Source organism: Triturus cristatus, chromosome 4_2 (assembly GCF_964204655.1).
Source record: "Triturus cristatus chromosome 4_2, aTriCri1.1, whole genome shotgun sequence".
NCBI classification, from domain to species: Eukaryota; Metazoa; Chordata; class Amphibia; order Caudata; family Salamandridae; genus Triturus; species Triturus cristatus.
This window is the reverse complement of record NC_140586.1, coordinates 323,870,267-323,885,333: the sequence shown is the minus strand read 5'-3', so window position 1 is coordinate 323,885,333 and position 15,067 is coordinate 323,870,267. Positions and strand designations below refer to the sequence as shown.

The following is a 15,067-nucleotide window of genomic DNA, read 5'->3' as shown; positions in this document are numbered from 1 at the left end:
GTCAGAGCACTTTACACCTCACACACATTGCACAGAGACAATCATGTGTGTAAATCAGTGTATAGGAAATGTTACATCAGACAGTACTATAAGGTGTATTGTAGGAGTGACGTCATCGATACTGGTAGGCAATAAAGTTTAAGTTTTTATTCACGAAAAGCACAAATTCAGAGTTTAAAACGCAACATCATTGTTAGGGGTTCTCTTTCATAATAAGAATTGTTTTCTTCCCAAAAGATTAGGATAATGAAAGACTGGGCAAAAAAACATATAGCTCTAACATATTCCTTGCAGTTTGCATGCAGCGGTAGGATGACAGTTAATAGCTCAATGTTCTATATTAGGATTTTGACTAAACCACAAGTAACAAAAAGAGCTCTCTTACAGAAGCAGTAACCGACTGACCTAGTTACATTATATGCAGTTCCTGATCTGCACAGTACAAATTCTTAGAAGCAGGCATGTTAACCCTCTGTGCTACCTTAGGATGAGTCAAAACTCCCACTAGAGAAACCTCCAGTTCCTTTCCAGTAAGACGATTAATCACCGGACTTCTCTTGACATTTTAATTGATGTCCGAAAGTTGATGGAGGCCAGGAACGAGGCAGCAGGTGCTTTTAAAATGATAATACCCATTTTCAAAAATAACGCCCCACCCCATGTCAATTGGTCGCACCGATCGCACCGCCCTAGAGCCAACCCTGGTAACAATATATACAGGCATGTGCAGCCCCTCAAAGCAAAGCGAGCCAATGTATGAAGTGGGCTGATCCATTGCCCCGTGCTGTATACTGTGGTCAACGCAAGAAAACGGTGAATGACAATTTAACAGACCAGTGTTTGAAGTCTGTTGTCCAAAAGCCCCTCTACCTACATATATTATGAATGATTTTTTAGAAGCTCAATAGTCAGGGAGACAGCTAAAGCTGTCTCAAAAGCCAGACCTAAAAACAGAAGCCCAATGAAAGCTAACCATGCAGACAATACTTTGCAGACTTAGCACCAACCTACACCACTGTTTTGCGAAAGGAACACTGTGACACGCAAGCCAACTGAGGCATTGGCAGAAAGCCGCCATTTTATATTCCTGGATTTCGAGGTAACAAGCAATGCTGATGCTAACTAAACTTTTTAGAATTACAAATGCATTGTAGAGGTTTTCTATTTTTAAAGATTACAACAGAATACTACTTATTTTATAGCTAAACATGAGCGTAAATTAAGGGTTGTGGCCTCCAAATGTTGGTCACTTAAGAGTTCTCTCTGTCCAAAGAGGGGTCTTTCAGTTGAATCCAGTATTCAGTCTTCACCGACGGCGTGGCAGGTATTATGTAAATAAGGCGTAGGAATAAACTGATTGTATCTGTGATGAGGCCTTTCTGCTTCTGGCTTTCTTTCTTCCTGGAAGATATTGAATGATGCTGAGTCAGTATTTTGTTATTGCACCCACTGCAGTCCCACTCAGAATGTATTCTAATGTAAGTCATTTGAAGTAGGGTAGCATCCTTGCTATGGGGGTTCAGAGGATAGCAAAGCAACTGAGAAGCTTGATTTCTCTGCGCTTTATAGAATGCTGCTTGCTTAAAACCTAACCCCACACTTTAGCTGAATGATTAGTCTGCTTTTTGTACTGTAAAAAATGTGTCATGGTTTTGTGTCGGCTGTTGCAGGTGATGGACATAGGCACTCATTGTTGGGGATTGAGACTTATTAATGATCATCAGATATAGCAAAAGCAAGGAAGAAAAGGGAAAAAGAAGGAGGGAGAGGAAGAGGAGAAAACAGTGACAGTGCGAAAACATAATAATAATTAGGCAGGTTGCTATTCACGACGCCCTCTGATGTGCTACCAATGCAGGTAAGGTGGACTGCAAAGGAAGGCAGACCTCATTCCGTGTATTACACAGTATTTAATTTGAGCCAGTGGTTTCCGAACTTAATTGTCGCCGGTGTTTGTGATAGTCTGCCATAAGGTGGCGCTATATGGCTACTTTAGAGATGACCACAACATCCGTGAATTATTAATTCAATATATATCAACAATCACTATTACCTGCCGCCCAAGCCATTCTTATAGCTTTAGGGGCCTGAAATAGTCAGAATTACCACACTAGTAGGAGTGTGATGGCTGGTAGTTGTGTTGTTACTATCATTGGCAGCATGGCAGGGGCAATGTGTGGTGCAAGCTGCAATGGCCTCCTGACGAGAGCCCTGGCACTTACTTTTTGACAAACTAAGCACTGGTATTACATTCCCAATTGGCAAACATATTTTAATAAGCCTGTGTTCCTTAAAGGAAAAAGTGTTGTTTAAAAAAGAATTGTGTACCATTAGAAGTTAATCGTGAGAGCTGGCAGTGGTCGAGACACACCTGACACAATCCCCAAAGAGGAAACATAGCCACAGGGTTGGCTTTCCGTTCATGAATCAGTTACCACCCTAACTAACTTCAGTAACTTTACAGTGTTTTCCAACTGCAGTCGCAAACCTCTCCGAATCACAATTAGCAGAGTACGCCCCTTTCCTGCCCTTCCTAACTGTGATTCAGAATGATTTGCAAGTCCCCATTTGTGAGTCAGAAAAACCTTTCCTACTAATGCAAGTGGTTTAGAACACGGCCAAAATTTTGTTGATTCAAACCCTGTGAGTTTGGGAATCACAGGGTTTGCGACTGCAAGATGGTTCCAGGCCCAGGGAGTTGTTCAATATCATTCGCAACCAAACTTCCTCTACACCTCCAAATCCAATGGCATTGATCGCTAGATGTGAAGAAATTGCCCACTTCTTCTCAGAAAAAATCGCCAAAATAGATCAATCCTTCCTCTTAACACAGATCCCAACCAACTCCCAACACACGCCTGACATGACCACCAGAGCACATACCACATTCCCCACACCCCCTTTTCCCTCCTCAATTTTACTCACTACAGCACCTCACCTTAACTACTCCCCTCACTTACCTATTACACCTCCCCTAGACTACTGCCCACACTCATCCTCTTCTACACCACTTGAAACCAATCACCCTAACTCACAACTAAAAAACAATGCCTCCTTACTTCACTTCCTCCTGGTAACTGAGCAGCAAGTCTTTAACATCATTGCTAAACTTAAACCGTCCTCCCATACTGAAGACCCCCTCCCATCGAACCTTGTCCAAGACCTAAAACACATCCTTACCTCATCTTGAACCACAATCATCAACCCCTCCCTTACCACAGGATTTGTCCCCATCTCCCTTCAACTTGGTCAGATCACCCCCATTGTTAAAAACCCTAATGCCGACCCCATTGATCTTAACAATCTTCGCCCTATTTCTAACCTCCCCCTTCTCTCTAAAGCCCTTGAAAAATGTGTCCCGCTCCAATTAGACAAACATCGAAAATTTCAACGTACTCAACTCCCTACATTCAGGCTTCAGGAAAGACTGCAGCACCGACACTGCCATGCTTAATATTGTCGATGACATCCGCCACTCCCTGGATAATGGTGAGACCTGCCTTCTTATCCTCCTAGATCTCTCCACAGCGTTTGATACTGTTAACCACTCTGCCCTACTTAATGTGCTCAGAGATCGCTTTGGTCTCAATGGTACTGCCCACAAATGGTTCGTCTCCTATATACAACACCGAACTCAGCAAATCCAAATCAACGACTGTCTCTCTAACCCTACTCCGGTCTCACTAGGTGTCCCACAGGGATCTATACTCTCCCCCTCTCTCTTTAACCTCTTTATGGAACCCCTCACCCACACTCTTAAACAAGCTGGAATTAACTACCACCTCTATGCCGATGACACCAAACTCTACTACAAGATCAAAACCCATGCAAACATCATACACCTTAACAACACCCTCACTGAGATCCAATCCTGGTTCCAATTAAATCATCTCAAACTCAACCCCCAAAAAACTGAAACCATTCTCTTCTCCCCCATTAATAACCCTCTCCCCATTCTATCCTGGATCGCCGACCTCAATGCCCTCAATTGCTCACTCTCCCTGTCCAACTCAGTTAAATCTCTTGGTTTCTCCATCGACAATAGCCTAAATCTCAATGTCCACATCAAAAACTCGGCAAAAGGAGCCCTCTTCACTCTACATCATCTCAAGAAAATAAAACCCTTTATTCCAATTGATGACTTTAAATTAGTAGTCCAGTCACTTGTCCTTTCGGAAAATGGTTACGGTAACACCATCCTCACCGGAATCCCCAAGGTCCACCTAGCTCCACTCAAATCTGTTCTCAACCTTGCAGCAAAACTCATCACTGACTGCAAACGTTTCAACCACATCTCTCCTGCCCTCAGAACTCTTAAATGGCTCCCCATCGAAGGAAGATCCGCATACAAAACAGCGTGCATTGCACACAAAGTTCTCTATCAAAACACACCACTATACCTCACCAATAAACTCCACCCAGTCTGTAATGCAGCCTGGGTGGAGAACATGCTAGGGGGCTGATTATGAACTCCGCCCGACATCGTCTCGGTCATGGGACTGAACGACACCTGGTTGACGGTCCCGATCGGTCCATTGGGATGCGACCGAACAGTGTTCGGTAGAATTCCTACATTTTACAATGGCAGTATGCATTCTGGCTGTAAACCGACCGGAATGCATGCTCCCATTGTACAATGGGAGGTGCAGTTCATCCCTGGTCATCAAGGTGCCAGGTCATCAAGGTGCCTGCCACGGGGTGCACGACCTCCAGCCGGAGGCGTGCACCCAATGGGGCCTTTTGGGGCCCCCCAAATGCAAGTTCTAACAGCCTTTCTGTGTCGGATAGGCCGGCATGGAAAGGTTGCCGAAACCCGACATCATAATCCAAAGAGCGGAAAGAGCCGCCTTTGGCATTACAGGCCACAATCCGACTAGCCGACGGGCTCTCTGAGCCCGCTGGAAGCCAGCCAGAATGACCGGTCGAATGCCTTTCTGACCACCTCCATTGTAACAAGGTGGTCATAAAGGAATCCGACCTGCATTTTATGATGCTGTCGTAAAGGCTCCGACCGACGGTCAGAGCCTTTTACCACTGCATTGCAATCGGCCCCTAAGTGCGCATAGAAGTTTGGCCGGCCCGAGACGGTTGGCCAAACATGCATGCGCACTTGGGGAGTGAAAATCACTCCTCCCCTCCTCTGCTCTGTCAGCAGAGCAGCCCCACCTAACAAAGCTGCTGCACCCGCAACAGGAAAAAAGAAAATGATGATAACATTGAGTTATTATCATTTTAATTTACCTTACACTGCTGAAAAGCAGTGGAGTGACGCTCCTCCCCCTTAGAAGGGGAGTCGCTACTAACCCTATGTCAGGGGATGGAATATGGATACTGTTTGAAGGAAGCATATTAAACAGTGACAATGTACATGTATCCAATTCAAATAAGTTTACCCTGATCTACTTGTGAACCACACCTGGTTTAACACTGAAGATGTCTGTGACTCCCCAAATGATTAATTTAAAATCTGAAATAGCTTTTAGTATACTGACTTGATCTGTTTGACTGGTTTGTTTTGTTGTGTTGATATATATTGCTTTTTTGTGGCTCAGGAAATAAGTCTATTTTTTATTTCTCACAGGGTGGTGGCGACTGTCCAGAGATGAGCATCGGTGCCATTAAAATTGCTTTAGAAATTTCTCTTCCTGGATCTTTCATTTACGTTTTTACTGATGCGCGGTCGAAAGACTACAGACTGACCCACGAAGTGCTCCAGCTTATTCAACAGAAGCAGTCGCAGGTAAGAGGGTGAACGGTAGGCTTATATAAGCTGTTGGCATGCATCTATCATCAATGACTGTGTGTACTGCATTCATATTTCTTCTGATTTTAAGGACAAACCAGAATCTTTGGCAAAAGTTTAAAATTCCGATTTCTGCCCATTTCCTCCATATGGCTTAGTACATAAAGTGTTATACCAAAATATCGATGTCAGAATATCGCCAGACCCAAAAATCATGTCTTAGACATCGTCTACAATCATACAGCTCCATTGGAGTCATTAATATAAAATCTACACCCAATGGAACAACATTTATTTAAATGATATTTGGGGCACAATATTTATGTCACACATTATTTTATTGTAAGATATTCTGACATACAACCATATTGAAATATGCAGACTGGGCCACAATCTGTGAGCTCCAGGCAATGGTTGAACAGCAGTCTGTCTCTCTAGGTGCCTGACAACTTAAGGGCATATTTACAAGAAACTGGCAGAGCGCAGTGTTACGCCAAATTTGGTAACGCTGCGCTCTGGCAGTTTCAAAATGTAGGGATGTGCCACATTTACAAGAATGCGGCGCACCCCTGCGTTACCCCTAGAGCTGGTGCAAAAAAAGATGCCTAGCACCAGCACAGTCACCCTAGCAAAATGGCAATGGGGTGCCTGAGCTACAGGGGCAATTGGTTATGTGCAGGAACGGACACCTGCCTGCACATAAACAATCTTTACAGGCGTTTTACGCTATATATGTGTGTATGCAGCACACGTGCAAAGAGCGAAATATGAGGAGAAATTAAACATTTCTCCTCGTATCGCCTGCCTAAGACCAGGTATTCCCTGGCAGTATTTTAGGCGCTGCCCCATACCCTGTAAATATGGGTCAGCATCAAAAAGTAATTGGTGTTGCGGCTGAACGCCCACTGCACTACCCCTTGCATGCCCTTTCACGCTAAGTGCTTGGTGAATAGGGGCATCATTTACAAGGCGGCATTAAACCACGTTAAGTGGTTTAACCCCGCCTTGTAAACAAGGCGAAGGCGTTAACACCACTAGAACATTGGAAAAAGTGACGTTCTGGTGGCGTTAACTCCTTGGAAATATGCCCCTTAGTGTTCTTATTGGAGCACCTGCTTGTGTCACTTTCTTACCTGTTTGTAAAGTTTGTTTTTCTGCCAAACCATACTAGCTTTTCTATCTGACGGTTAAGATTTCAGACCTGTCTACTTATCTTGCCCTTCCTTCCTTCCTTCATCCATCCATCCGTTTACTCATCCGTCCATCCGCCCACTTTGTTCATGTCCTCAACAACAGTCAACCTAATACGATGAAAATCCACAGCAGCCTGTGTGCACTTTCCTTTGTTGCTCTGCTAATCCCAGATGTATATTGTAGCAGCCTGTGGCTCTGCCATCGCTTCAAAGATTTACTTGTCAGCCCTGCAGTGCATGTTTTTTTCCAGTACATGGAATTAGAAGTGACACACATACATTTGAGAGACTTTTGTCGCCTTGTGATTCACACTGACCTAGCTGTGAGGTTTGAAAGGGGCATGTTTGCCCTGTGGAATCACATCACTCATGCTAAGGAGAATTCCTTCTGCATCTGCTTCTGTGAATCATTGTGTTAGTAATGATGCTAACTGGTGCCATGAACATTGTTCTCACATTGGGTTGTCTCCTGTACAAACATCGTACTTCCATTCTCAACAAACGCAATGATTGTATTAACGGAAATTGTACTTTGTATACATTTTCGGTTCCACAGAACCTTTCGTTTTATAATTGAAAAAGATTAGCAATTAAAAACATGTTGCTAAACAGATAACACATTCTTTGTAGTTTCCAGTGATACAGAGTTGTCAGAAGGAGAAGGGGGGAGGTGCAGAGCAAATATTATTCTCTGGACCCATACTTTTTCAGGGCCCTGCTCTCGTTCTACAAACTTTATTTATAGTTTTTTCAGTTAGCTGGTCCAACACCACTAGACAGCACTAGAAGCTGGAAATGCCGTGTAATTTATTTCCCTGGAGGATATATATGTGTTTTTTAAACTTAGGAACAGATACTTATGCTATGGGGGGGTCCTGCATGGAATTCTTTACTACGGCCCGCAAAAGGCTGTCAGCCACCCATGTCTACTTCACCAGTTAGCAAAACAAGCTTGGGTTTTGACTCAATGGCAGCAAGGCCAAGTCATATAAACTAAACAAAACAAAGAGAGTGCCAGTGCTGCACTAAACTTCCAAAAAAGTTTTTAACATGAACTGAATTAAACACGTCCACTTTTGACCATTTTTTGGTTGATTTTAATCAAAAATATTTTTATGCAAATTTTCTTATTATTTTGCACGGTTATATTGAAGTGATGAAAGCATTTCACAAATAATCAGAAAATACAAAAAAATACATTCCTAATATTTACACTACATTAACACATGTAAATAACATCACCACTAGCGTACCTCAATCACTCAGACAACAACAACACTCAAAATTCACAAAATACTGACTATACACCATAAAACAAACAATTTACACTTGTATGTACAAAATACATCAGGCCATCAGCAAATAACACTTGCAGTACTTCTAAACGCTTATTTTTTAGTTGTTTTAGCAGATGATTGGCCAAAGGCGAAGATAGGTCAAGATAGGTCTACGCGTTTCGAATCCCTTCACCGGGGATTCTCATCAGGACCAACACTCTCTGGGAACAAAAACGGACCCAACACTGAATTAGACCAATTGGCCCCTCAATACTCAAAAGATTAGCCGTTCACCCATATTCGGGAACCTTACCTACAACTTGAAAGTACGCTACCCAGGCTTTTAATATGAAATGAACGTCCAACGGAATATCTGTGGACAGCAGAAAAGATAAGTTTTCAGAGGAAAGAAAAGATCAAACGTCTGCGCTGATGTCTAATGGCTTCAAGGTGCAATGATCTAATAATCGATGTATTTTGTACATACAAGTGTAAATTCCTTGTATTCCGTAAGGTAGCAGCGCCATGATTTTGTTGGATCCTGGTCCAAGAAGCTGAGAAGGAAAGGAGTGATGTAGCCGTATCTGCAATGCATCCCTTTTGGAGGTGTATAGAACCCTCCACCCTCAAAAGTCTCATCCAGTAGATACAAGAGGACGGTTGGCTCTGGCCTCAGTGAAGAACCTTCATTTTTAAAGATTGGACAATATTGAGCAAGGTGCCTTCAACCTCGGTAGTCAATAAAGTACATGCATACTGTCTCTTCCTACAGTTCTAGAGATGAGAGAACTTCTTACAGATGCATCTGGTGGTCTTCCCTTGCTAGCACAAAACCTGGGCTCTAGCTTCTGAAAACTAACTCTTCCCTACCACTGCCTCCTTCCCATCAGCATCATGGTCATAATGATTGCTTCTTGAGTGTCACATACAGATAGGATCTAAGCGCTACGGGACCAGGCAAAATGGTCCATTTTTAAAGCTCTATGAAGGGATAATATGGGCTCTCTAAGCTGTAGTTAATATGTGTGCACGTTGTAGAAATTGCTTTTTATGATAGAGACAACTTTGTAAAATAAACAACAGAGCTGGGGAATGACCAAAGAAAGAGTAACAGTGTGTTGTTCTCTGTGATTTTCTGCTTCTCCCCTATTGCTTAGCCATCTCAAATTCTTTCAGCGCATCTATCCGTTTCTAATCTAGCTCTTCTCTCTAGCGACTGCTGTTTTCCAATATTTTATTATTGACGTCTACATCCTCCAACTAAAATATAGACTCAAATAATAGCAACGTTTAAAATATGTGGACATCTTGTCTGAAAGAAAGTTCAAAGGATGAACAGTGGTTGTAACATTTACCTGTAGAATGGTAGTTTCCAACGTAAATCCAATCTGGCTGGATCCATGCCAGAATATCCAAACAAGCTATATATATACACATATATATATGTGTGTGTGTATATATTAAATAGAAATCATCAACCTAAGCAGTCGTCATCATCAAAATCTATGACAATCCAACGCCCATGGATCTATATTGGCCGCCCCTGCTCTAATAAAACAGAAGAGAAATGTGTTGACATATTGTGTATGTCATAAAACTATATAGATCTTACTTTTGCTTGCATTTTTTGACCCCTAGGTTGTATTTGTTCTCACTGGCGATTGTGACGACAGGGCCCACATTGGTTACAAGGTGTATGAGGAGATTGCCTCAACAAGTTCTGGACAAGTGTTCCACTTGGACAAGAAGCAAGTTAATGAGGTAAATGTTACACATCATGGAAATAAAAATGTTTTGTCATTTTACTTGTGCAGTTCTGTGTCGTAATTGTAATATTAAAATCAACTAAAGCTACCTGCTACACTAAAATCATTGAACTCATCAAAGGAATAAGGCGCTACAGCATGTTTCGGCCAAATGTTCTGATTATCAAATAGTTTTACTGAAGGTTTTCCAAGCATATCAGTTCAATAATATTGATGATAATGCTTCATTTATTTGTACACTTTAAGACCCACCACCTTTTGTTCTCTAGGTTAATAAGCCATTTATTATGTGACGTGTTATAAACAAATTCTCAGCCCTGCTTTCGGCCCCTCTAGTCTTGGAGATTTAAAGCACCTGAATAACTAGTGGGGAGGCACTTTGCCACTTGAAGGTCGCTTCTGTGGTCTCATCACTGTGGAAACCATTCCTTCATCCAGGAATTCAGAGCTAGTAGACATTCTAAGGGAGCTAGCAGTGTTTCTATCCGGATCTGACACAAAGTGAATTTATTTGAAAAAATATAATAGTCATGGTAACATTATATCTGACAGACTCGAGCACTCTTGCTCTCCCCTTCAATGGGTCTTCAAATGTAACAGGAGGACATGTGGGGATTAGTTGAACATGGAACTTGGGTTCTAATCCCATCTTTGGCATTTATGCGATTGTGGGTAAATCAATTTATCATTATGAGCGTCATATCTTAAATATTCTTAATGTAAAAAACTAGAAATATGCACAATGCCATGTAAAATCACCTGCTGCTTTTTTTTAATCCCGCTTCAGCCTCCATGCATGCATGTATGCACAATATAAGATTGTATGTCCAGAATCACTTCGAAATGCTTCTATTGCAATAATGTCGTCTGTGGAGTGCTCCAACTGTCCTTGGAGTTCGGATGAAGTTATATCAAATGCATAAAAACGTTATTTTGCTAATAAATGCCTTACCTGAAGGAGCAGTGTGACACAAGAGCATCTCAGTCAGGAGGTGCAGCACACAAGATGCTATAAAGTGCCTTTTACAATGAAAATGCATTATAGAAACTAAATAAAAATCAGTAGGAAATTGTATTTTGGCTGTTTTTTACAACATTACCCACCACAACATAGGCATATCACTACATCTTGGTCACTACATCATTATCCCCCACTTCACTAAGGTAGTTGTGATGATTTTTATCACTACATAGTCCATACTACATCTGCCCAACCATTTCCTGGACCATATTGTTTTTTGTTGTTGTTTTGTTTTTATTCGTTAATGTCCATGTAATGTTTCATATTTTACTATTGATTGTTCATCTTTTTGCTTATTCTAATTTTGTAATTGATTTTTTTATTAATTGATCACATCATTGATATAAAATACATTTACTTGATGTATCCCTTAGTCTCGTCTTTTTCATTTTATAAATGTTTTAGTTTATCAAATTATGATGTTTAATGAATAACTTATGACGTGTATAGATAATAATAGTGATTAATATTTGTTTGTATAATGATGCCTATTATATTTTGTGGAAAGGTTTATTAAGTTAAGCAAGTTCCCCATTAAAATAATATTTGTTCATTCTTGTAGGGAATTTAAAAAGTAATATATTTTATTTTGGTTAAAATCTTTATATGCTTACCATTGACTATATAGTGGCAGACAATGTATTAGTTACCTTGATGTTCTGTTCAATTGTCAAACAATATAGTGAGGGTGAGAGTGTACATATTTTTGCATTTCTGGCATGGAGAGATACAATGATTTTCTTAGACCTGTGTGATTTTTTTGGTCAAGGGTCAAAGCCAGGATTGGCCACTATAGTCTGAAATTTAGGCTGTAGACTACATCTCCCACAATGCAGCCTCTTAGGACACAATATTTCTGTCAGATGATATTTAGGTTACAATATTCTGGTGCTATACCTCCATCATCTGTGCATTCATTTTCACAAGTCCACATATATAACATGGAGATATGATACTCTGCTTCTCTCCCACCAAGATTAAATCTATTACAACCGTCAAGGGAATACCAAATATGTCTCAAGAATAGAACATTCTGTCTTCGGCATTGGGGTGACAGTGTGATGTGATAACACAATGTTTACATTTTAATATCAACTTGTTACAATATAGACGGCAAGATATTGACTTGCTCAATATTGTCAAGATAAGTAGATATGGTGTTAGAATAGTAAATCTACACTCTCCTGTGTATACATACCTTGATGATGTTGTGCAAGTCGATGTCTTGCAGTTTACATTGTTTCAGGTCGATATTTTTGTAGTCGATATTGTGATATACAAATGATCAGGCTCAGTTTAGGCGCGACTCTGCAGCATGAGATAAGCGTGCCACCCTAGTGTATCTAATACTTACTGACTTGGAACTACATGAATTAACAGATTCTGTTGCTTTGTGACCCCTGAGGAGCTTTTGACAATATATCTAGACTTATGTTGTAGTGACAATGATGGCGAATTTGCGTTTATACGGGTTTGCTATCTATAGAATTGCTCATACTCAAACATTGGAGCTAGGTTTGTAACATTGATGGCAAGGGTACCCCAAAGACTTAGAAGTATACATGCTTAAGCAAGGGCTATTGTGGCATCCTATTATTGTATCTTTCACTATGACTGTGTACGAGGCATGATTCTTTCTTGATCTATAAAAATAGCGGTGCACTAATAGCTTGACTCCAAGTTAGGTTGTTGCATACTGCTGTATTACGACACCAAAGAAACCTAAGTAACTCACAAATAAATGAAAATATGGTTGTGTACTCTGAGCCAAGAAAGGAGCCTTTAATGCTTGAATGAGATTGGAGTAAGTTCCCGAATCTTCTCATTGGGTGCTTGACCTACAGTCACTTTTGTGAGACCAAAGTAGATTTTAAAATAGCAATTAAAACACTTTTTGCGTGACAACATGGGATACAATGTTCAATAATCAGTTTGAGGTTAATTCTTTTCTGTTCTCATTGTGAAAACTGTACATATATTTTACTGAGTTGAACACTACGGTGATGGAACCAGTTCTCAGCAATAGTAGAAAAATGGAATGTAAAATTTTTGCTTCAGCTTTGTTGGCAGGTTATGTTACTGCAATAGAGGCCATGCATCTCAAACCATCTCTTTTAGGATTGAAAGTTTTAGGTCACAGATTGTATAAAACTTCCTGGCTAAAATTGGATAATTGACTTTATTTATTTTATTTATTTATTTTATTGGAAAAGTTTTACATAGCGCTGGCTAGACCCGGATGTATCAAAGCGCTTTACATGAGGTAGGAAATTGTTTCAGAACATTGTTACATAGTTACATCAGTTGCTGGAGCGTCACATAACATAGAAAGGGAAACAGTATAACATAGTTACATGAGTTACTAAAGCATAGCATAACATAGAAAAAACCGTCAAGGGTGAACGTACTTCAGGGGACACAGAAAAGTCAGGCTGGAAAAGAGGAGGCAGTCAAAGAATCACAGAGGGAGGGGGAGGGAAAAGAAAGACAACGGGGAGACGAGGAAAACAATATCCGATGTCCGGCTGAGGGGTGAACCAGAGCCAAACTCCTCTATAGTTGCATAGGACAGCTCCACCAGGCATCGTTCAAGGTTGCTCAGGCACCGCTGTAAGTATAGATAGTTATGGTTTCCGCCCAGGGAGAGGACTTATACGACTGTTTGTGGATATGTGTTAATCGAGTCGACTATTTCCAACACTTTGATTGAGCACCTTATAAACTTTTTGGATAGCCTGGTGAAGATCCCTGCCTCAATATTCCACTGTCCGACTCAACCAAAATGTTATATGTGCCTTAGAAATGAATATATTTATATTAATATCCGATCATTAAATTCACTTTGAAAGGCTTCAAACTGGAAGAGAGAGCAGATGAGCTAGCATTTCACCAAAATAGAAATTTGGTAAAAAGGAGACATGGGAGAATTCAGGTAACTCAGGTCACTTTGGCTAAATTTGGACAACTATCTGGATTCCTAGTAACAGCATTGCCCATCAGTCCTTCTATGCATAGTCAATCAATCAGGGTTTGTAAAGCACGCTACTCACCCGTGAGGGTCTCAAGGGGCTGAGGAGGGGGGGGGGGGGGGTTTGCAGCTCCGGATCAGTCGAAGAGCCAGGTCTTGAGGCTTTTCCTGAAAGTATGCAGAGTGGGGGAGCATCTGATGTTGACTGGTGCTCGTTCCAGGTCTTTGCTGAGACGTAGGTGAAGGCTCTTCTGCCTGCTCTGGTTCTGCAGATGTGTGGGGTCTCTGCCAGGGCGAGGTCGGCGGAGCGAAGGTTCCTTTTGGGTTCGTGGAAGAATACTCTTTCGTTGAGGTATTTGGGTCCGATGTTGTGGAGGGATTTGTAGGTGTGGGTGAGTAGCTTGAAGGTTACTCTCTTCTTGACGGGGAGCCAGTGGAGGTCTCATAGGTGCTGGGTCATGAGTTTGTGCCGTGGGGTTCCGAGGACGAGTCTGGCTGCGGTGTTCTGAATCATTTGGAGTTTGTGTAGAAGGGTTTTGTTGATTCCGACGTAGAGAGCATTCCTGCAGTTCAGTCTGCAGGCTATGAGTGCGTGGGTGACAATCCTTTTATATTCGGGGGGGGATCCATTTGAACGTCTTGCGGAGGATGCGGAGGGAGTTGAAGCAGGTGGAGGCAATGGCATTGATCTGGCGGGCCAAAGTGAGGGAGGAGTCTAGAATGATGCCGAGGTTCTGGGCGTGTTCCGTCAGGGTGGGTGGGTTTCCGAGGGCAGGGGGCCACCAGGAGCTGTCCCACACAGTGGGGGAGGATCCGAGGACCTCTGTCTTCTCCGAGTTCAGTTTTAGGCAACTGTCGCTCATCCAGGCTGTGACGTCTTTCATTTCTTCTTGGAAGCTGAGTCTGGTGTCTTCAGGGTTCTTTGTGAGAGAGAGGATGAGCTGGTTGTCGTCGGCGTAAGATACTATGCTGAGCCCATGCTGTCTGACGATGGCGGCGAGGGGGGTCATGTAGATGTTGAAGAGCGTGGGGCTGAGCGAGGATCCTTGGGTACTCCACACTTGATCTCTGTAGGTTCGTAGAGGAAGGGAGGGAGTCT

At 41.9% G+C, this 15,067-nt stretch overlaps 1 protein-coding gene across 1 annotated transcript in view; it reads left to right on the top strand.

Annotated features, from left to right (window-relative positions):
• HMCN1 (hemicentin 1) overlaps positions 1-15,067 on the top strand; it is a 1,072,905-nt gene that overhangs the window by 175,410 nt on the left and 882,428 nt on the right. Inside the window, exons 3-4 of the mRNA XM_085601687.1 lie at positions 5,582-5,740; positions 9,852-9,974. Coding sequence (XP_085457813.1) covers positions 5,582-5,740; positions 9,852-9,974 — 282 coding nt within the window. The remainder of the gene's footprint in view (positions 1-5,581; positions 5,741-9,851; positions 9,975-15,067) is intronic.